Genomic DNA, 22,427 nt, shown 5'->3' on the forward strand with positions numbered 1-22,427 from the left:
GGGTCCACAATATATGTTGTACATATTTATAATCTGTGCAGTGTTTTTCTTCCTTTTACATTTTCTGTCTGAACATACTAACATCTATTTGAGCCGCTAGCAAGCATATATGACCTTTGAAAAACTTAGAAGGAATTGTATTAAAGTTGAAAGCTCAGGGGTAAACAGAAGCCTTGAGGCCTTTTTTTTATAAGAAAACAAGAGGCTACTGTTCATGGTTTTAGATACAGTCTTGGCTGTACCTTCCAATATTCTGTAAAAGGCACAGAACTGGAGAACTCTGTAATTTTACAGTGTTGAATGGTGAAGTATGTCCTTTCCAACAAATCACCCAGGTGATCACATATGTATTATCACCCATATGCCTTATCACCCTCTTTATGGCATCACATCCGTTTTGAGAACCATCCTCTGCTTCAATGAGACATGGCAATACAAGGGAGATATCTCAGAACTGGGGATCATGGCCAGTGTACAATCAGGTGGGGTGAGGGATGTGACTATCAAGGCCAAATTTATACTTTTTGTGCCCCTAGGCCAAGTATGTTGTGACTCCCCTTTTTGTGTTGCAGGACCCCTCCCATTTCATGTGCAGCCCTCTCTTCCATGTGTATCATCCATGTACAGCAGCCCCTCTCTTTTATGAACAGCTCCTTTCATATGTAGTAACCCCTCTTTCATGTCCAGGTGACCCTTGAGCTGTGGCTGCACAGGGCCCAGGCCTTTGTGGCCTTTTCAGAAATCTGCCCTGGTGACTATGGTTCCTTTGGTTATACTTCCATCCAGGAGAAGTTAAAACACAGCAGGATCTGGTAGAATTCTCTGCAATACTTCTTTCTACTTTTGTGTACTTCTGTCTGACAAGCTTGCACCAATTTAACTGAAATGGGAAAAGAGCTCTAGAAAAAGATAGGGTTATATTAACAAAAGGTCAGTAAAATTGACATGCATAGGCAGTGCAAGTACATTTTACTGAGAGTTGTGCAAACTACATAATATACATAACTCACATTGCACAAGTAATGCGTATGTAACGTGTATAACTCATCTTAAGCTATTTTTGTAGTGAGCATTACAGAAGCAACACACGCTTTGTGTGTATAACTCGAGTTACATAAACATGCATTATGTAATTTGTGTGACAATCGGTAAAGATTATTTGTGTGATCAGTGCACGTAAATTTTACTGGCCATTTGTGAATATACCCAGTATTATGATAACTTACTAATCAAGCATTGTATAGTAAAAAATGCATATAATACAAATTACAATGATATGCAATATAACAAGCAGGTAGCAATAATATGTAAATAATACTAAAGAAAGGCAAATATCAATGACATGCAGATATTGCCCACAGCAGGCAACTTCTTGTCACCATAAACGCAGCACACCAATTACATGTTTAAGACACGAAGTAGAAAACGTACAGGCCACACAAAGCAGACAGACAGTATGTGCTTATCATCTCAAGCTCCATTGGCGTAACTGCAGGGGTACCCAGAGCTGTGAGAGGCCTCAACTACTTACAGTCATTTCCTCCAGTGAAGGGATTTATCCACCAGATCAGGTTTTTGGGTTTTTCTTTGTTTGTTTTTTGCTTCACTTGTTATGGGTATGAAGATTATGATGGCCACATTTGTTTTATGGTCCTTGTAAGATGGGCCCCGAGGGTCACCAAGAGGAGGCAAGGGAAAGGGTGTGAACATTGGGGAGCCCCAGTAAAGTTTTTATGGGGGGCCCCAAGATTTGTAGTTACGCCCCTGTCAAGCTCATTATATTTGAGCATGCTTTTAAATGAACATTTGTCATGTAGGTTTGCGTAAAGGGAAAATAAAACTTCCACACACTGTATATAGCTTGTTATGAATGTACATTAAAGGAAAAATGAAAAATGTAAGTTTGTGACAGTCAGTCATTAACAAGAGTAAGAAAAGAGCTGAAGATAGACAGACGGATAGCAGCAGGTGGGTTCCTTTTATCTTCATGCAGAGTAAACTGTTGTAGGGAGGGATTTTAACTTAATAATGGAAACATTTTAATTCCAGGAAGATTAAATGTCAGTAGTTTTACAATGGGATTCACATTATTACAGATGCATTTTTGGAACTGATTCTTTTTACATAGTGTGTACAGTACATAAGATCTCAGTTCAAAACATTTTCTGTTACACAGATTGGAGGGGGGGGGGGGGGGAGAATGCATGAAAAAAGGGCGCCAGGAAGAAAGGGCTGGATAACAAAATACCAATAACGATAAACATCATTAACACATTTGGTTAACGATAAATACCATTTTAAAACAGACGAGAGTTGATAACGAAAATATATTAACATTAAAAATCATTACGTAATTCAACAATACAGCTTAACCCAACCCTACTCCCACACAGAACCCTCTCCTGGTGGTGCCTAAAACTAACCACTCCCCTGGTGGTTCCTAACCTCAATCACCCCCCCCCCCCGGTGGTGCCTAACCCTAAACCTCTCCCCCTGGTATGGTATTGCCTAACCCCAACTGCACCCTGGGTGGTGCCTAACCCTAACCACCCCCCTGGTGGTGTCTAACCCTAACCACCCCCTGGTGGTGCCTAACCTTGACTGCCACCCCACCGGCATTGCCTAACCTAATCCACCCTAACCACCCCCCCCCCCTGGTGGTGCCTAACCCTAACCACTCCCCCTGCAGAAACACCCTTTTGCACATAGAAATTATAATATCTTGGATAATGTAAAATCTATACATACAAACAAAATAATATGACAAAAACTATAATGTTGCAAGCTTCTAAAATGATAACATACTTCGAAAACTTTAATGTTATAATGTTGTTAAAGATATTTATTGGGCGCCCTTTTTTTCTGCTTTTTTCTCCTTATTAACGATAATTGCATTAGAGTCTATGGTGGCGCCCTTTTCGTCCACTGGTCACCAGTGCTCTTTTTCCTTGCTACTGTAAGTTCTCTGTCTGGTTTTAATTGCTGTCTGCATCTTACAAGATTCCTTCTGTCTTTCTGTTGTTGTGGCCACCTGTCAGTAAGACAGGAAATGAAGGGAATAGTGCAATAAACACAACATCATTAAAGGCCTGCTGAATGTCAAAGCATTTCATTGTTCTGATTCCCAAACTTGCAAAGTTCCACTTTAATTCATTTTATGAAAATGTTCTCCTTTATTATTATTATTATTATTATTATTACTACCAATTTCTTGAGTCCTGTTTTGAATTTACATTGTAGGGTACAAATCCACATAATGGGCTTGATTCACTAAACCGTGACAACTCAAATATCACACCTTATCAAAGATATCACACGTTATCAAAGTTATCACAAGTTATCACACGTTATCAAAAGTTATCACACGTTTTCAAAGTTAACACACCTTATCAGAGTAGCATAACGAGCGCTACAAACCCGCAGGGCCTCAAGGCAGGATGAGTTCCATTGCCAATTAGCAGGCATAAGTTTGTAGCGCTCGCTATGCTACTCTGATAAGGTGTGTTAATTTTGATAACGTGTGATAACTTTTGATAAAGTGTGATAACTTTGATAAGTTGTGATATCTTTGATAAGGTGTGATATTTGAGTTATCACGGTTGAATCAAGCCCTATATGTTTATGTGGCTTGTGAGGTAAGGTTGAAAACCTCAGTGGTAAGTTGGTAACCGTTATTATGTTGTGTGACCTTATAAATTAGGGTCTGACTAATACAAGTTAATTATATATACATTAAATCATATAATTATATGCTATGAGGGGGCAGCCTATCAGGATGTTTTTAAAATATAGGAGAAAATTGTAGTGCTTGGAGCTGGAGGCTACCCATGTAAACACTGGGAGAACTTGGTTTGGGCCAGAGGGGCCCCGAAGGGCCTTCCCTCAACTGAAGTATTAGCTCTCTATTGGTTAGTGCTCATAATAATCACTTCTATAGATGCTTTGAATAGTGGTAATCATTAACAAACTGCTCACCATCACCTTCTTGCACCTCTGACACTGTAGTTGCCATTGGCAGGTTTTGGTGCGCCGTATCAATTGTTATGTATAGAGTGCTTGGGGGGCCCCATTGTAAAACTTGCATCGGGGCCCACAGCTCCTTAGCTACGCCACTGGGAATGGGATTTTGGATACAAAATAAACATAATGTTACACACTCCTCCTAGGTCTTAATATTCCCTTTACCCTGTGGAGGCTGGTATTTGGCATGGAATTCAGAGCCCCAAAATAATAACAACCCACATGTTTCATACAGTCAGGACATACAGCCTCTGCCTGGGGGGAGGGGGCAGAGGCTTTAACCACTTGCTAAGCACTTTTGACCTGATGTTATGGACAAGGGGTTCATTTTCCTTATAGAATTTGGGTGCAGCAAGGACGGCAGCAAGCAGAATCTACTCCTTTTTTTCTGAATTCCCCTGGATGTCATGGACCATGAGGGCTGGTACTGCTCAGAACCAGAGCCCAAAACTTGTGAGCAACAAAATGATTAGCTTTCTGCCTGATTAGCTTTTTTCAAAACATTGTAGGATGTTCTATAAGCATTTTCTAAAATATCAGGAAAAATATTTAAATAGCAATGGCTAGGAATTACTGTGGGCCATGCACTATTAGTAAATAATGATAACCAGTGTATGGCAATTGCATATTTAAGCTTGTTTAAAGGACCACTATTGCGAAAATCTTAAAATTTTAAATACATGTAAACAAATACATATATTGTAAGTAGCATGTTTCTTCCACAGTAAAATGAGCCATAAATTACCTTTCTCCTATGTTTCTGTCACCTACAGTAGGTAGTAGAAATCTGACATTACCGACCGGTTTTGGGCTAGCCCATCTCTCCGTAGGGGATTCTCAGCATAGCCTTTATTCTTTATAAAGACACTCTTTGAAAAAGATTTATACAAAGATGCTGTCCAGCCTCCATGTTCACTGCACACTTTTTTGGGAGATAACCAGAGCAAATGCCATTCACTAAGTGCTTTTGAAAATAAAGAAAACCCTGAGAATCCCCCGTGAGGAGATGGGCCTGTCCACAACCTCTCAGTTCTGTCAGATTTGTACTCTTTACTGTAAGTGACAGCAACATAGGAGAAAAGTACTTCAGCACTGATGGGCATCAATATTTCATGAGAAGGAACTGTGGAGAGTTGGAGGATTATCAGAGGGAAAGTGAATTATTAAAAAAGAAGTTTGAGGATAAGGGTTATGAAATGATGAGGTTGGTGGAAGTACAGAATGAAGTAGCCCAGATTAGTAGAGAAAGTATTTTAAGGGAAAAAGAAAGGGCAGATAACAAAATGGTGTGTCCTTTTATAACTGGATACAGTCGACAATATTAAAAAGGTAAGAAAATTATTTCAAATCACTGGTCTCTTCTTAAGGAGGATCCGGTTTTGTGTTCAATTTTGCCTGAGAACCCAGAGGTCATATATAGAAGGGCCCCGAGTCTGAAAGATATTTTAACTTCTAGTGCTATAGACACGCCCGAATATAAAGGATTAAGCTCATTTGGGGAGATAGGTTTTTATAAGTGCAGGAAATGCCTGCCATGTAGGACCTGTATATCTACCCCTAGGGTCCAATTGAAATTTGGGAATGAAGAATATGAGATAAAACAGTTTATTACCTGTGAAACTAAGTATGTGGTGTATTTATTAACTTGCCCCTGTGGGAAATATTACGTGGGTAGAACTAAAAGGACCCTTAAAGAGAGAGTAGGGGAACACATCAATAACATTAAAAATGGCTTTAAAGAACACTCTGTTTCTGAGCACTTTAGGGTTTGCCATCAGCAGGACCCGGGGGGGCTAAAGTTTTGTGGGATAGAGAGAAATTTGGGTAATTGGAGAGGTTCACATAGGGTTAGAGATATCTCCAAGGCTGAGACCAAATGGATTTTTGCCCTCAATTGTATGGAGCCTAATGGGCTTAATATTGAGCTAGACCTTAACTGTTTTTTGACTGATGAATAAGGTGGGAGATGATTTAGAAGGTGCAGTTAGGGGAATGATCACTAGATGGCAGAGGATTTGTAGGGAGGGCTGTTTATTCAGTGGATAGTCAAGATTTGTATCTTTGTATTTTTATATTTTTATATAATTTTACATGTTTTATTTTTATTTTCAATTTATTGTATTCCATTTTATAATTATTCCATGTAAGTTTAGTTTTTTTCATTAATCCATATTGCTTGTTGTTGTTTTAGATGAGATGTATATTGTAAGTGGGGAGCCGTCCTAAACTAACCATTTATCTATTATGCACGGAGGTGGTTGGAATTTAAATCCACTTCCGTGCGGTCCAAGCGTAATAGCCCAACGCAATTCCCCGCTCTGTGCGTTTCAGAGATGGGTTGACTGTTTGAGGAGAAGAGGAAGTGACGTTACGTTAGAGATGAGAGATAGACGCCGCGCTTGCGTTTCAAGCGGCGGATACAGTATCACGTAGCGGCGGAAATGACGTTGGAGTAATATGAAGGCGTCCCCGCGATAGGAGTTTCCGTGTCGGGAATACTATTTAAAGTGTGCAACTGATACCACTCGGTAAGCAAGCCCCTGATGACGCCATAGCGAAACCGGTCGGGCCTGGGCCTACGAGTGGTTGGTGTAGGAACGGCACCTTACATTATTTGAAACGCGCTTGTTTACTGCGGGTCCCTTTCAAAAGGACCCGGATGTGAGTATCTTTTTATGATCTTTTATGACGTTTTGAGCAATAAAAGCTGATGTTTTTAAGAAAACGGAGTACACTTAGATCTATTTTATGGTTTTATACTGAGGATAACCGTGATGGTTTATGAAGAAAGAACTGGATCATATATGATGGAGAAGTAGTGATCGTTGGCTGGTTACCACAAACGTTTAGACCTTATAATCTGGGTCTCTCATCCGCTTGGTAAGCCTGCACTTTGAAGGGTGTGGTGGTGGTGGATTGAAATATTGATGCCCATCAGCGCTGAAGTAATTGCGAAAAAGGATTGTTGAGGAAGTCTATCTAAGGACTTTTTTTTACTTTTGGCAGCTTTTTGGAGCATTATAAGTCCTTGGCGCAGATATATATGTATATTTATTGGAGAAAAGTAATTTAAGGCTCATTTTACTCTGGAAAAAATGTACTTCTTATCTTTATATGTTAACATATATTTTACATTTTACAATTTCTGGGACAGTGGTCCTTAATAAATGACTCTCCTATTGCCCTGGTTGAAATTTGAATCTGGGACACTTAGCCACCATGTCGCCCTGTATGAACCTTCCCTCATGTCTTGAGGAAACAGTAGTCAGGTGAATGAAATGTCAGCTAGTGACTATGGTTTTCCTCAGGACATGCAGTTGCCCTCTCACCTTCACTCATCTCTCCTACACACAGGCAGGAACATTTACTTATACAGTATTCTACCTAGGAAAATGGCAGGGGTGCTCTGAAGGTGGTCTCATTATGCCTGCATGCCTGACCAAGCTTTGAAATGTATGCCTTATTAACCAACACATGCTGGAAGGTTCTCACAAGCAGCTTTGGTTTTACTGTTTTTAACCTGCTGTGTGTCTGACAGTTATAAGCATCCAGAGGGAACCAGTCTCAGCTGTATCAAGTGATATAAACTTCCCAATGAAAGGACGACGTGGTATGAATGACTGGGCTAGAAGCTCTGAAGATAAACTTTTCATCCCCAAGGAGGTCCTAACCTTGCCCACTGCAGGTGAGCATCAAGCCTAGCCTCCTCAATACAAATTGTACACAGTATAAAGTAATTTAGGCTACTTTCAATCCTGGTGTGGTGTGATCGCCATGTCTGTGGCTGGAGAGCCTGAGGCAGGAAAATCATATCGCATCATGTCCTGTTCCACATTACCCTGCAGCAGAGTGCACCGACAGGGTAATATGCGTAGGGCCACCCCTCACTCAATGACATACTCCCTGCTGGACAGGAAGTATGTCATAAGGTTACCGTCACTCTGCGCATGTGGTCCATACCACTACTGCGATCGCTCGTGCACACTTACCGCATCACCATGCATGGCAATAGTCCGTGCGATAGTCAAGTGCAGTAGACAAGGATCATGCAGCAACGCACTGCAGAGTCTGTGGTGACCTAGCATTGATTTAGCTATTTCCACCACATTGCATCACACCACGGGTAGTGTGAATAGTTTCACTGAGACTAATAGGCATTGCAACAGGTGAGCGGTGGGGGAGCGGAATGCAAAGCAGATTGATGCGGTGAGTGTGAAAGGGGCCTAAATGAAAGAAAAACCCAACAAAGTAGCCTGACTTTGGTTAGGCACCATATCATGTATGTATTTCTATACCACTACAATTTGGTTCACCCAGTCAGCTTAGTAGTTGCGTTATACTTATAATCACTTGTCAGCCATTTCATGTCAAGGAATTATGAAGTTTTTTCCACTAGTGATTCGATTTGCAAATCGCAATTGCTTTCTGGAGCAATTTTAAGAGTGATTATGCAATGCAATTAGAAATTCGCAATCGTATAACAAAATTGATTAAAAATCGTAATCACTGGAGTTTGTGATTGTGATTGCTAGTAGAAAAGGGCCATAATGGTGCCACAATACATGCATGTACATTTGACCACCTGTCAGCAGCTACATGCAGCCTCTATTTGCTTGGAGGCTGCACTGCATATCAAATGCTGATGCAAGATACAGTAATGTTTGAAGCAATCAGCACCATTCTTCAATTGCATTGTACAGTAGCCAAATGGCAGTGAAGTCCCCAAAGCTCACCAGCTAACAAGGATTTTTTTTCATTCTTGATCTAATTAGTGTTTTTATACTAGCTCAGTAATATAAGTTCAAAAGTAATTATTTCAATATCTCTTTATTCCATGTAATCCTGAAATAGTCTACAATTTTCACACCTTGCCATAAAATGTCTTTTCGAATGACCAGCCAGCAAGAAAATAATTTTGATAGCAATTTTTCACCGATTTCTAGGTACTTTTTCAATTGTAAAATGCTGAAAAGTTATTTTAAAGAGAAAATAATTTTCTAAGTGATAACTAAAGAGTAAATGTTAATTGGATGCAGTGTTTTTGTTGTCATTATTAGTGTTTATTTTAAAATGTATAGTTTTCTGCCTACAGGAAAGCCCAGCTAAATAAAAAAATAATAAAAAAAAAACACACAGGGCTAATGCTTACTAGCCTATGCCCCTTATTCAATGTATTTCCACTATTCACGGATATAAAGAGTGGTAAGGGTGGGGTAAAAAGCAGTCAGCATTAACCCAGTGCTGTGATTTTTTTTTCTTACTTTAGATTGGCTTTAAGTAAATTTAGTCCATAACAGTAACTGTTCTATTCCACAAGCTGGTACAAAATGCTGTAAAACCAGAAAAAAAGATTCATGAAATCTGTAGCAAAGGAAAACAGGTCCACTGCCCATAACCACAAATCAGACTTCACCTTTTATTTTCAGGCCGGCATTGAAAAAAACAAGGAATGAGATTTTATAGAATGGGAAAAGGTTGCACTGTTATTTGTTACTGATTTTATGCTATCACGTATAACTGTGTATGTTTCAAGCTGTTCTTTTTCATTTTCTTGGATTTGCAGAAAGTGAGGAGTCGGCTTATTTTGTGATAGGTGCAGTGTTATATCGCACTCTTGGCCTCATCTTGCCTCCTCCAGGGAATTCATTGGCTGTTAGTTCAAAAGTCTTGACTGTCACCATTCGACCTCTCACCAAACCCGCTGAGCAGCAAGTTGTTGTGGAATTATCACACATAATTAATGTAAGTACAAGGAGGATAACATATTTTGTGGGTCACAAAATTTGACCTATGTAATAAAAATAAATAAATACATAAATAAATCCAGGTAGATTCTGTAACTATGCTCTTGTGTCAAAATGTGTTGAGTGTGATCACTTGGCTACCACTATGAAAAAAACTGTGACATGCGACAGTTGTTGTCAAGGTATTTCCAGCAGAGCAGCATGCTCATAAAAGGATGTAACTGCTGAATGCTTTTGTTTTTAGTTTTGAGTATCCTACCTAATAAAACCCCTGTGTCTCTGTGTCCTGTCCCTGTTTGTGTGTGTCCCTGCTTCAAGACCTGACAGTTTTCTGTTGGTAAACCTCATTGCATTGTGGGAAATAACAGCTTTTTCCAACTGCCAAGCAAGCAACATCTCCCTGTGTGCATATACTGCAGACAGCGGTGGAGGACGGGCGAGCGGGACACGTCTGTGCCTGCATTGCAGGTGCTAGCGGCCGTGGCCTAGCGCACGTTTTTTAACTTTTTTATAGTAGTTGATAATCTCTGTAAAGAATTGCTAATTGTGTACCTGTGGGGTAACTCGCTTTATTTTTATTTGCATTGCTGGATGTCCTGATTGCACACAGTTTTGAACTTCTCATGTATCTATGCTCCCCGATATTTGTTTTGTGCTATGTGTAGCACTATAGAAGATGTTGGTGCTACATAAATAACTTAAAAATAAAAATAGTAATTATTATATCTTGTCCCAGGGACACTCAGTGTTTCTCTCTGAATCTTCCACTTATATATTTAATAAATCCATGGAGGAGCCATTTGCATAAATCAGAGAGAAAACAGGAAGGTACCGTACGGTGCCCATTATTGGTACAATTTTTCTTCAGATCCAATCATTCAATCAGATTCTATGTAGAGTAAGTTGATGTGGAACGATTCTATGATTGATTGATTGATTGGTTGATTGATTGATTTGAAGAATTTGATTGATTCTTACAATTGTATCTGAACTTCAAAAAGTGCTCAAATGTACTTTTTATGGGAACAGTCAAACAATCACCTTCCAATTACTTTTTAATTATCTTAATATGAAATTGTAATCTTTCACTTTCCACTATATTAGTTGATATTCTCAATAGCGCAACTATTAGAGCAATCTTCTGAATGAATATCTTCTCAGCACTGTACTCCAAAAACACAACAACAACACAAAATGCCAAAGACGCGCAGTAGTACTACACTTTAGTGCTCTGCAGTACCTCATAATCATTCATTTCCCATTGAATCTAACATCATTTCCTGCCATCGTTTTGGTATAAAAGAAAACATATGATTCTTCGATCATGTACAGTGGAGCACATATGACCGTGACTCTTTCGAGATCGTATGTAAAATTTATGGGAACAATTGATAATCACCTTCCAAATACTTTTGTTGTCACAAATCTGATCAACAGATCGCGCCTGAGGAAAATATTGTACCGTTAATTTAGGCTTTGTTCTCATTATGCAAAGCAGGTGATCGTGAATTTATAAGGCAACATACAGCGGGCTCGATTCAGTAAACGGTGCTAACCCAGTTAGCACGCCTAAAGGCTTTGGGCGTGCTAACTAGGGTGCTAAGTAGTTAGCACATGCAAACTACTTAGCACCGTAGTTAGGACATGCAAACTACTACTTAGCACCGTGTTAACTAGGGTGTTAAGCTCCATGGTTAGATACCCCTGGTCTTGCTAATTATGATCTTGTAAAAGAGAATATTTGGAAATTTAAATTCAATCTGAGCTCTATATATTATGTGACGATCATTATATTATTGTTAACAATACCTCTCATCTTCCACAGTGATAATTGATGCTGAAGCTACTGTTGGAAAAGTTAGGAGGCGCACTGCTACACTGCATATTCTGTCATATGTTCCTTTTCTTTGTTGAATAAACACTGATTGTTTTTTAAAAAACTAGGGTGCTAAGTAGTTTACATGTGCTAACTACGGTGCTAAGTAGTTTACATGTGCTAACTACGGTGCTAAGTAGTTTGCATGTGCTAACTACTTAGCACGTGCAAAGCATGTTAGTACATGCAAAGTGGCTTTTCACTGGCATGCTAGCACTTAGAACCCTTTTCTGAATCAAGCCCAGCATCTGTGTTGCTCTCCACTGCTGTCCCTTGCAATAATGAATAGGTCATCACAGTGTTTTGACATGCATTCATTATATTCTAGGTTATAAATAACATGATTGGTGACATTTTCCAAACTGAACTTTGCAGAGAATTTTACTTTTTGCTCATATGGAGAATTTATGTATACATGCCAAAGATATGTGTCTGCTTAGCTGAATTTTGTGATTTCTAGACTAGAAAATATCTCCTTTTCTGCATGAAGCTTTGCAGTTTGCATAAAACATAAAAAAAAGTATTATTTAGCAGCCACAGACAGAGGTGTGGGTTTTACTGCAATTGTGTGAAAATTGTGAATGTGAAAACGTGATCAGCAACATGCTTTGAAGTGTGATCCTTCCCAGTATGTACATCCATAAACAGAAAATGAAGACACACAGTGACTTTTAAAATTAGGTTTATTTCCCATCATGTCCACATCTTCCTAATATAACGTTTTTCTAGATTAGACCTTATACTCTTTTCTTGATCACCTTTATTCTTTACTCTCTTAATCTTGAAATATTCTCTTGTAATCATGTAGCCTTCATTTGTACACTTGGGCCAGATTCACAAACCAACTGTAAAACTTTACTTGCGGACACAGACAATGGGCATTGTGCAAATAGAGCATTTTGTGGGCATCATTGTGGCATAGTGTATAGCTCTATCACCTTGCAGCACTGGGTCACTATCTGCAAGTAGTCTGTATATTCTCCATGTGTTTCCCTGGTTTCCTCCCAAATCAGTTTATTAGCTAGCTCTTACATTCTAGACTACGTTGAACATGTGACTACAGGGCCGTACACATATGGTCTCTCCGGTGTGTCAGTTTGGGGGCTGATAGATCTTTCCAATTTTTTGCGATGATACTTCTTGCAGCTATGGCTTTAGGCACTGCTAGGCTGCTCGCAAATCTGTCATTATTTACATCACTTGAGGTACTTTAGTGGCATATGTACATTGGTGTCTCGTTTTAGAGTAGATTCTGAAGCACCATATAACTTTCTTAAAGCAGAGTTTGAATTTTAAGTGTGCTCTCATGGGGTAGTGTAAGTAACCATACTTCACATTGTGCTTTGCTTGTGCTTTAGTAAAATCTGCCCTCCCTATGATTCTGTGCTTGAAGGTTTGTTGACTGTGTTGAATTCAATCAGTGGAAGTGAATCATCTCTTCAAATGCAAGTTCTATGAGCTATATGCATATTGAAATACACATGAAATCACATGGCACGACTAGCTTATGTACATAAGCCTTTCATCAACCATTATTTTTAGCGCAGTCTATTACAACTGGAGGCTACAAACTTCTTATTCAACTCTGTGCTCGTGTACAAGGGCATTTGCATTTAAGTTGTCTTTCAGTAATATTTAATTTGAATAAGAAAAGGTTGTGCAATTTGTATTAAAATATACATTTTAATTGTGTTTGAAAAGCCTTTGGTCGAAGCCTCCCATTTAATTAATAGCAATGGGAAATCAGGAAAGTATTTGGAACACAGGATAATAGGACAGGCTATGTTTCTAGAAGTGCAAAGCATAGGAAATGCCAGAGACCGCAAGTTCAGACTCTGCATTTATGATTCTTCCAAGGGGCTTTAGAAGTGCGAACTAGACACAAAATATGAAGGTTTAAAATGCTTTTTGTCATATCACTGCTTTCTAAACAGCACAAAATTGTTGAGCCAAACAGGCGTTGTGGCATACCCTACGCATTTTGCTGTTATTGCCTGCCAGTAGGCGGATCCAGGTCATGAGAACACATTGTTATAAAATAATTTTAGCTGCAGCCTCACTGAACTCCTTAAAGGGGTTCTTTCGCGAAAAAAGTAGCCAGTTAAAAAATGTGACAGATGACAGGTTTTGGGCCAGTCCATCTTTTTAAGGGGGATTCTCAGGGCTTTCTTTGTTTTCAACAGCATTTCCTGAACAACAGTTGCAAAATCTAACTGACATAACAGTGTGTAAGTGATTAGGGAGGCCGGCTGGTATCTTGCTATTTTGGCAGTTAAACTGTTGTTCAGGAAATGCTGTTGAAAACAAAGAAAGCCCTGAGAATCCCCCTTAAAAAGATGGACTGGCCCAAACCTGTCATCTGTCACATTTTTTAACTGCCTACTTTTTTCGCGAAAGAACCCCTTTAAAGTAACATTTAAGTTGTCTTTTTATGCAATGCATGCAGTAATATGTGAGTTATATAGCAAATTACTGAATAGCTATTGATATAGGCCCTTCATATGCTCTTTTGTAGCAAAACAAAACTGGTAAATAGGGATGGCAATGCTTAGGTAAATGCACGGAGAAGCATGTGATCAGTTTGATCAGCTGATAAATTTGTAAGGTTCTGATTTGCTGTGATGACTTCCTGGTTCCAATGCATGATCATGACCAGCAAATCAGAGCCTTGCAAATCTATCAGCTGATCAAACTGATCACATGCTTCCCCATGAGTTCTCCTAAGCATTGCCAACCATACTGGTAAACAATAAATGTATTATGTGATATGTAGCTAGATATAAATCTAAAACTTAACTCCAGCCAAACCTGATTTTTTTTTTCATAAAATTTGGAATGGTTAGATCCTCTGTTGCAGAGCAACTGCCATTTGTGTCCCTCTTGGTGAGAAATATGTTTATTATTTGTCTTTGTGGCACTAAGAGCTTGAATCTGAGCTCAGGGTAAAACAATGGATGGGATTTATTGGCTAGAGGTTCTGCCTTTAGTCCCACTCTACCAAAAAATCTCTTTGGAGGTGTCATTTTTTTCTGTCTGGACGGGAAATGAGGAAATGTTATTAAAACAGAGGCACTTATGCTAGGTATACACTGAGATTTTCTGACAGATTTACTGTCAGATCGGATATTTCCAACATCTCCAATCCGATTTCCGATCAACTTCCGATCATTTTCTGATCGATTTCTGATAGAAGTGAACGGAAAAAAAGTCATAAGTCCATCGGAAAATGATTTGAAATCAGATCGGACATGTTGGAAATAATCGATCTGACAGTAAATCTGTCAGAAAATCTCATAGTGTGTACCAGGCATAACAGCAGTAAAAATGTGAAAGCAGTTGTAAGCCTGTTCTTCTCTTTCCATATCTTACATAAAGGTTTTAGCTGGAGATCGGCTCTAAATAATAAAGAGTGGTTGTATGGTTATTGTTGCTCTCTGTACCAATAAATGGTAATTTATATGAATGTTGTATTAGCAGATTATATCAAGAAATGTCTTGTTATAATATAGCTTTCTCATTTAACAGGGTACCTCAAGCCCCCAGTGTGCTGTATGGGATTATGCCAAAAGGTGAGTACCAATGGCTGTTCCAGAAATGTATTGTGAAAACAGAAAATAAGAGGCAGCATGGTTCTCTTTCCATTTCATACATCTTAAGTGTGCTGATTACCACATTATCATGTAGTTTAGTGATTAGAACTCATTCTATCACCATAAAGCCAAAACATTTTCTATATCAAGGCATTACCTATATTGGCTATTTCTTGCTGTGATGTGTCAAAGGCAGCATTCCTGCATTGTATGTACTGTAGATGCTGGCACAGGTGTATGGCTTTCCAAGGAGAATAAGCTCTTGTTTGTGGCCTTGAAAACATGAGATAGTTTCAGCATTGCTTGTGTATTCTCTGTCCCTCTGTCCTCATTGTGTGATGAAAAGCCGCAGAGATATTGTCAGTCTGATCACTGTTAAATATATGTTCCAATGCAAAAGCTGCTGAAAATAAGTCATTGCTAATGTAATAATGAGAGTTATTATGCATACTTATGTTCCTTGGGTACAAAAGATTGGCATAAGCAGGTACAGCACGAAGTAATTTTGCTGACAGCCTTTGTAAGGGCTTCATTGTGGTGAGAGGGAGCTGTCCAAGTTTTCAAAGTGCTGAAACTTAAACATGTGGTTTTGGTGTCCATGAGAGCAAGCCAAGTACTGGAGAACAGCCTGGGTTTATTACAGCATTATTTTGCAGTTTTGATTTATGTACAGCTATGGTTTGCATAGTAACACTGTAGGCTAATGCACCTTTGTCTATCAGTGCTTTATTTTCCAGTTTCAGTCCCCAGGGTAGACTAACCGACTTCCAAACCGCAGCAAATGTATCCTATTTGGTTACATTTTAAACAATATGTGAATAACAAAATTAAGTCCACTTATCATCATCCCTCAGAATTCTGCAAAATGTTCTCTGATAAAGCATAGCTTGGGGCTCCCATTGTTCTCAATGCCAGGATCACCTGTAGCTGCACTCTAAGCTCACCTTCAGTTTGGCACTCAGAACTAGAGCAGGATGCAGAGAGGTGAAGCACTGGCAATATTTCCCAGGAGCCTCTTATCACAAGCCTGACTCCCTCTATTGTATTCCAGCTCTTTGTACTGCAAAGGCCTTCATACAGCCTGCAGCAACTGCAATGAAAGCTGAGCCTGGGAAATGCAATGCCCATCGGATGCTGGCCTTGTTGAAGTGCATTCCAGAGCAGAAAGTTAAATGAACTTTATTTTTTAAAAGTTTCACTAAGAACACTAATAGATCCGCATGTGATTTTGTGAGGAGGAAAGGGAAAAAGCTATTTGATATGTGCTCAGTAAACTATAGAAGGTATTGCACATGACCATTTATGCTTGAACAAAAATGAAACCACCATAAAATATCAATGCTGGACAGTGAGAGGAGCTTTGCAAATCATAGAAGCAAATGATTTGTGAGCTGCAATGGCCCACAGCAGTTTAGTGGTAAAAAGCCATTTCTTATTGTTACATGTTACTCCCAAATGCACATATCTCTGTAATGATATGGCTCAATCTCATGTCCAGGTTCCTGCAAACATCCTCGATCTGAGGTGCTATGTCTAGTCAGCAGAAAAGGCCAATTACATATAACTAAGATGGTCATTGGCTTGTTCTGCTATTGGAATTCTTTAGAAAAGATTGATGGGCCTATACTATTAATAGATGTGCTATCACGGAAATGAATGATAACAAACCTGCTTAGCTAGCATATTTATCTCATGTGAAAACCTGTCTATCTATCTATCTATCTATCTATCTATCTATCTATCTATCTATCTATCTATCTATCTACCTACCTACCTACCTACCTACCTATCTATCTATCTATCTATCTACCTACCTACCTACCTACCTATCCATCCATCCATCTATCCATTTATCTGATCAAATATATCTATTCTATCTATCTATCTATCTATCTATCTATCTATCTATCTATCTACCTACCTACCTACCTACCTATCCATCCATCCATCCATCCATTTATCTGATCAAATATATCTATCTATCTATCTATCTATCTATCTATGTGTCTGTCTATCATATCTCTGTGTATCCTGTATCCGGTTGTATTTTGCATGTATCCATTTAATATTCCTTTAGATGTGTGTGTGGCTTAGTAAAGAGGATGTGTGCTTGGAAGGTATATGCTCTTTCCCGTGTCTGCATGTGGAGGCTGAGTGTGGGTGTATATGAGCAGGAGTGTAAGAAGCCGTCTTGAGTCTTCATCCTTGCCATGTTTTATTATAACACTCCATCTGCTATGGTTGCCTGAGTAACGATGATGACTGGTGAGAGCTGTAGTGATATATGCCTGGGTTGTATTTCCTCTCTTCATATGGGCAGCTGACAGCTTTCTGACAAGAGTCCTTAAAATAGTGCTTGAGAGAGCAAGTGCTTATGAAAGAGGCTTGGTTTATCAGAAATCATAGACTGTCGAGGCTCAGTTTATCAGAAAGGACTGTGGCATTAATGATAGCATTCTGTAAATGAACCCTGCATAGAGGATTTGCACATAGTGCAGCTCTTTACCTGTGAAGGCTGGCAGAACTTCACACCTACGAAGGCAGATTGATGTAATCAGGCTTTGCTATACGGGCTACAGCTTTAGGGTAGGTTGCAGGTTGTGTGACAGCTCAGTGTAGAGAGCTGTGGAAGGGGTGTGATCTTCTATACTGTCAAACGAAACTGTGGAAAAACCTCCTTAAACCGACACACTGCTGATCATTTGTACTTTGTGCCAACTGCTGTCTCCTCTCTTCTCTCTCGTTCTCTCCTGTCCTTATTCCATTCCTTTTCTGTTTTTTTTTTCCTTCACTCGGCTTCTTCATCTGAAATCCCTAGTGAATAATACCTTGCGGCATAGCTCCATCTCTCCTGTATTGCTCATGCTCAGTCACTATGTCTTAGTCTTTGCTCACTTTCCTCTCCTTTACTATTTCTATGCCAGCATTCCTTCCTGCCTGTGTTTCTGATGATATCTGGTGTTTTAGCTGTGTGTCTTTTACTGTTTCTCCTATGTACTACACACATTCTGTTTCATAGTTCTGTCCCCCCTGTACTCCTTTCCCTCGTTCACCTCTTCTGTATCTTCTCATCCATTGTTTCTCCCCCTCATTTTGTCTTTCTGTATCTCCCCCACACTCCTTCGCTCTCTGCCTCACTTTTCTCACTGGGTTTCTCCCACACACATGCATACACACACATATGCACACATAGTCAGGATAGCAGCCAGGAGATGCAGGCTGCCTGTGTCTGCTCTGACTGTGCAGAGCGTTCCTAGTACCCGCTCTATTTACCCTGCAACATGTCACTTCTGGCAGGTATGTCTTGCCATGTGCAGTCTTGGTTTGTGCCTTCATTTCTCTGCTTTTGATCCCCAGTGAGGCATCCAGTGGGAACTGGGACACTGACAGCTGCCAGACTCAGCCAACACACCCATCCCATACCAAATGCCTTTGCAACCAACTCTCCACCTTTGCTATTTTGGCACAACTACCCAAGGAGATGGTAAGTGTGGCATAGATTATGTTTTATTGTACAGACCTGTGTGTAACTGTGTATGGGCAGGTGTATCAGATGAAATTTGCAGCCATATTGGATGTAGAGGAAAGTGGCGTTTTACAGGCCTTGTGGTTATTGCTGGTCAACATTGCGCTGAAAGTTATAGATGGATTTTAGCCAGTTGTAACTTCCTACGTGTGTTTTATTTTGTACATTGTCACCAGGTACAGATTTATGTAAAAGGCCAGTCCACCCAAAGCTCATTTTGGTAGATTCCGGAGAGATAAATCGCCTAAATATTTGTTGTATCTATCATGGACCCCATTTGATCTCTGGACTCCTGTTGTCAGGGTAGTCTGAGGGTAGTCTGAGCTCTTCCTTTTTAGTCTGTCAGTTTATTCTATTTTTATATGGAGACCACAACAGGAGGCATGCCAGGAACACCCCTGCTGCAGCATAAAGAGAATGACACCAAAGTGGGCTGGAACAGAGTCTAAGATAATAATAGGCAGAGATGCAATAGACCAGCAGCTAACGCAGGCCAGCAAACTCCACCCACAATAGAAAGAATTTTGGGTGGATTGACCTCTTTTTATTATTGTTTTATTTTGTGACTGCCTTGCCATAAGCAACTCTATAATTGCTTGGGCATAAATGCAGCTCTGTAATATATTGGATAAAATTATATGTCTTGTTAAGTTCATACATACGTTACATAAATATGTTTTCCTCTTCAGTATTTTATTGCTTTCTTACCTATGTGGTCCATGTTTATTTTGTTGTAGCTGGAAGATGCTGCAGTCATTGTAAGCAAGCACCATCTCGGTGACCCAAAGTGATGCTAGTCAGTTGGTTGTTGGATGTTGGTTGGAATGGTGACAATTTAATGCCAAAGAGTATCATGTCATGATAAAGCTAAATGTAATTTACTCCTTTATTGTGTAGAGCATCATAGGCCTGTCAATGATAAAGATATGGTTAACTTTGAGATATACCTTGCCATTTGAGTGTTACTTATTCTAATGTGTTCTTTAAATGTTTTAAGTGGGGCCCTGATGAACATTGCAATATATTTTCATTTCTTATGTTAGCCCCATTTATAATATTGGTGTGTCACTTTCAGTATGTACAGTAAATAGCTGCTACTCTGAACCTATAGAGATAGTACACTAGTAGCAGTGTGTGATAATTCCTGCTTCGATAATCTGTGTATAACATGTTCCTTGCTCTGCGAACAATGTTAGTCAAATGCCAGTATTTTAAAATAGAACTAATGTTAGTGATGCAAGTATATCACATTATTCCTCAGAGCCTAATTTTAAATCATTTACAGTTGCTTAAATGTAATAATTGCAACACTTTGAAGGATGAATGAACTTAAAAGTATAATAAATTAACAAGCTTCCCTGATTAATGTAGTATTAATGCCTCACTGATTTTGCTTCCCTGAACAGACCTGAGAACCACCTGAGTACCTTTTTTTTACATGTGCCTCTCTCACATTGGTCATATCAAAACACTGATCATTACTGGGTGGCTACCCTCTTGTTTCTAACTGGCACAACCCATTCCAACTGAGGAGAAAAACAAGTGCATCTTTAAGAGAACGTACTTCTATTGTGCTGAAACAGAGGCTTTCCTGATTCAATCTAGCAAGAGTCTGCTACCTGACAAAGCTCCAAAATCTACAGCAGATACACAAGAAGCAGCAATAGCCCTGCCATCACTGGCTGGAACATGTAACAGATGTGTTGAAAATCTTCTTGCCACAGTGGACAATCTTAGGCCCAGGTTGCACTCATGTACACTGCTTGGGCTTGGTTAACTAAACCGTGATAACTGATATCACGGGCGTTTTCGCGCGCATTTTTGAGTTTGCGTGCGATCGCTAATTTGTGCACGAAAGTTCACGTTTGCACGCAAAAACATGTAATTGTGTGCACAAATTCGCAAACGCGAAAATGCGCGCGAAAACTGCTGTGATATCAATTATCACGGTTTAGTGAATCAAGCCCCTTGTCTACAAGTATGTCAGCTACAGCTTAAATACCTACAGCCTCAGAAGTGAAGGCTCTATGAAGACGTACATTAAAAAAAATAAAAAAAAAGGCTGCCACGGAAATTTGAGCGACCAGCAAAACCGAAGCCCATTCTCACACTGAACCCTACCGATGCATAACCTTAACCACCCCACACAACTAACCTTAATCACCTACCCCCCACAGCAAACGTTAAACCCCCCTCCATAGCTAAGTTTAACCAACAACCCCCCCCCCCCCCCCGGGCTAATCTTTAATCCCCCACGGCTAACCTAACCAAACCCCCCAAGGCTATCCTTAACTGTCCCTGCGGCTGCAAAAAGAGAAACGCAAAAATGTTACTTTTCAGGCGCCGCCGTAGGCTCCCTTTGAACTATAGTTAATTAGGGGAAATGTGGGTGCCTGCCAGCCCCGACTCTCAGTATTTATTGGGCACCTAAATTTTGCTTCCTTAACAGTTATTCAAATCGCACCTATGGTGGGGCCCAAACTTCTGCCGCTAGCAGGCATCCAAATTTCCTGTTTCCCTATGGCAGCTGAATGAATCTCTGGGTGTCCAAGATGGACTCAAAACCACAACTTTTATTAGAGGTACAAGTGTTGGAAAGGATGTTCGGCACAGCTGAAGGTGGTGGCTTACAGGACCATTCACCTATGCAAAAGTGGACCACCTGATTTTTATGAAAATTAACCAAGCCTAGATCTGAGATGATTTCCACCCCCTCTGGAGATACCATAATTTAGCTGCAGCATTCTAAGGCATCTACCTATAAAGACCTATAGATAGAGATTTCCAAAAAAAGTGAATAATGAAATGCATAATGATAAGTTGAAGAATGGAAGCACCAGGCAGCACCACTGATTACAGGTACATAGTCAGCACAGGTACTCAATCTCAATATGCAACCAAATGGTAACCAGACCTCTACAAAAGGGAAAAATTAATAAACATATTCATTTCATTATTATGACAAGGCACTTTGGTTTTGATGTAACATATTGTAAATTTAGCTTTAAATAACAAAAAACATTGACTCGGGTAGAAGTCATACGGCATTCACTAACTGATGTGTTTGTACTGTATTTATATTATGTATTTGATTGCATATTACTATTTATCAATAAGAATGTGTTGTTTCAAATACAAAAATGCATAATGCCTAGCAGCTGGTATTTCTGTCTCCCTCAGCTTGGGTGCAAGGGGGAGGGGTGAAACTCATGCGCGCTGTATGCAAATGCAACAGATTTCCATTGGGTAGCAGCTGCATGCTGGTTCCCTGTTGTGTATGATTGTATGTGCCAAGAGAGTTGTTTGAGAAGGAATCAAACCCTATCTGCCTCCACAATATTGTAAAAAACCATTTTCGTTCATACTCCAGCAAGAAATTGAGAAATAATATGTTGTTAATTAACAATAAACAACATATGAAGGTTCTGAAACTACTATCTGAGAGTAGACAAGTGTTCTCTTGAAAACATCCAATGATTTCCAAGGCAATTAAAAAATAGAAACTTCTTTGAATATTATTATTTAGTATTACATATAGTGCTAACATCTTCCACAGTGCTTTTACAGAGTTTATATAGCCATGTCACTAACTGTCCCTCAGTCATATGTCCATCATAGTCTAGGGATAATTTAAGGAGAAGTTAATTAACCTATCTGTATGTTTTGGGATG

At 39.5% G+C, this 22,427-nt stretch overlaps 1 protein-coding gene across 15 annotated transcripts in view; it reads left to right on the plus strand.

Annotated features, from left to right (window-relative positions):
* ADGRB2 (adhesion G protein-coupled receptor B2) overlaps nt 1-22,427 on the plus strand; it is a 751,710-nt gene that overhangs the window by 640,778 nt on the left and 88,505 nt on the right. For all 15 annotated transcript variants that reach the window (XM_068268896.1, XM_068268901.1, XM_068268898.1 and 12 more), the window contains 4 exons: nt 7,559-7,705; nt 9,584-9,762; nt 15,166-15,209; nt 18,588-18,714. In XM_068268896.1, the coding sequence (XP_068124997.1) occupies nt 7,559-7,705; nt 9,584-9,762; nt 15,166-15,209; nt 18,588-18,714 (497 nt within the window). The remainder of the gene's footprint in view (nt 1-7,558; nt 7,706-9,583; nt 9,763-15,165; nt 15,210-18,587; nt 18,715-22,427) is intronic.

Source organism: Hyperolius riggenbachi, chromosome 2, assembly GCF_040937935.1.
Source record: "Hyperolius riggenbachi isolate aHypRig1 chromosome 2, aHypRig1.pri, whole genome shotgun sequence".
NCBI classification, from domain to species: domain Eukaryota; kingdom Metazoa; phylum Chordata; class Amphibia; order Anura; family Hyperoliidae; genus Hyperolius; species Hyperolius riggenbachi.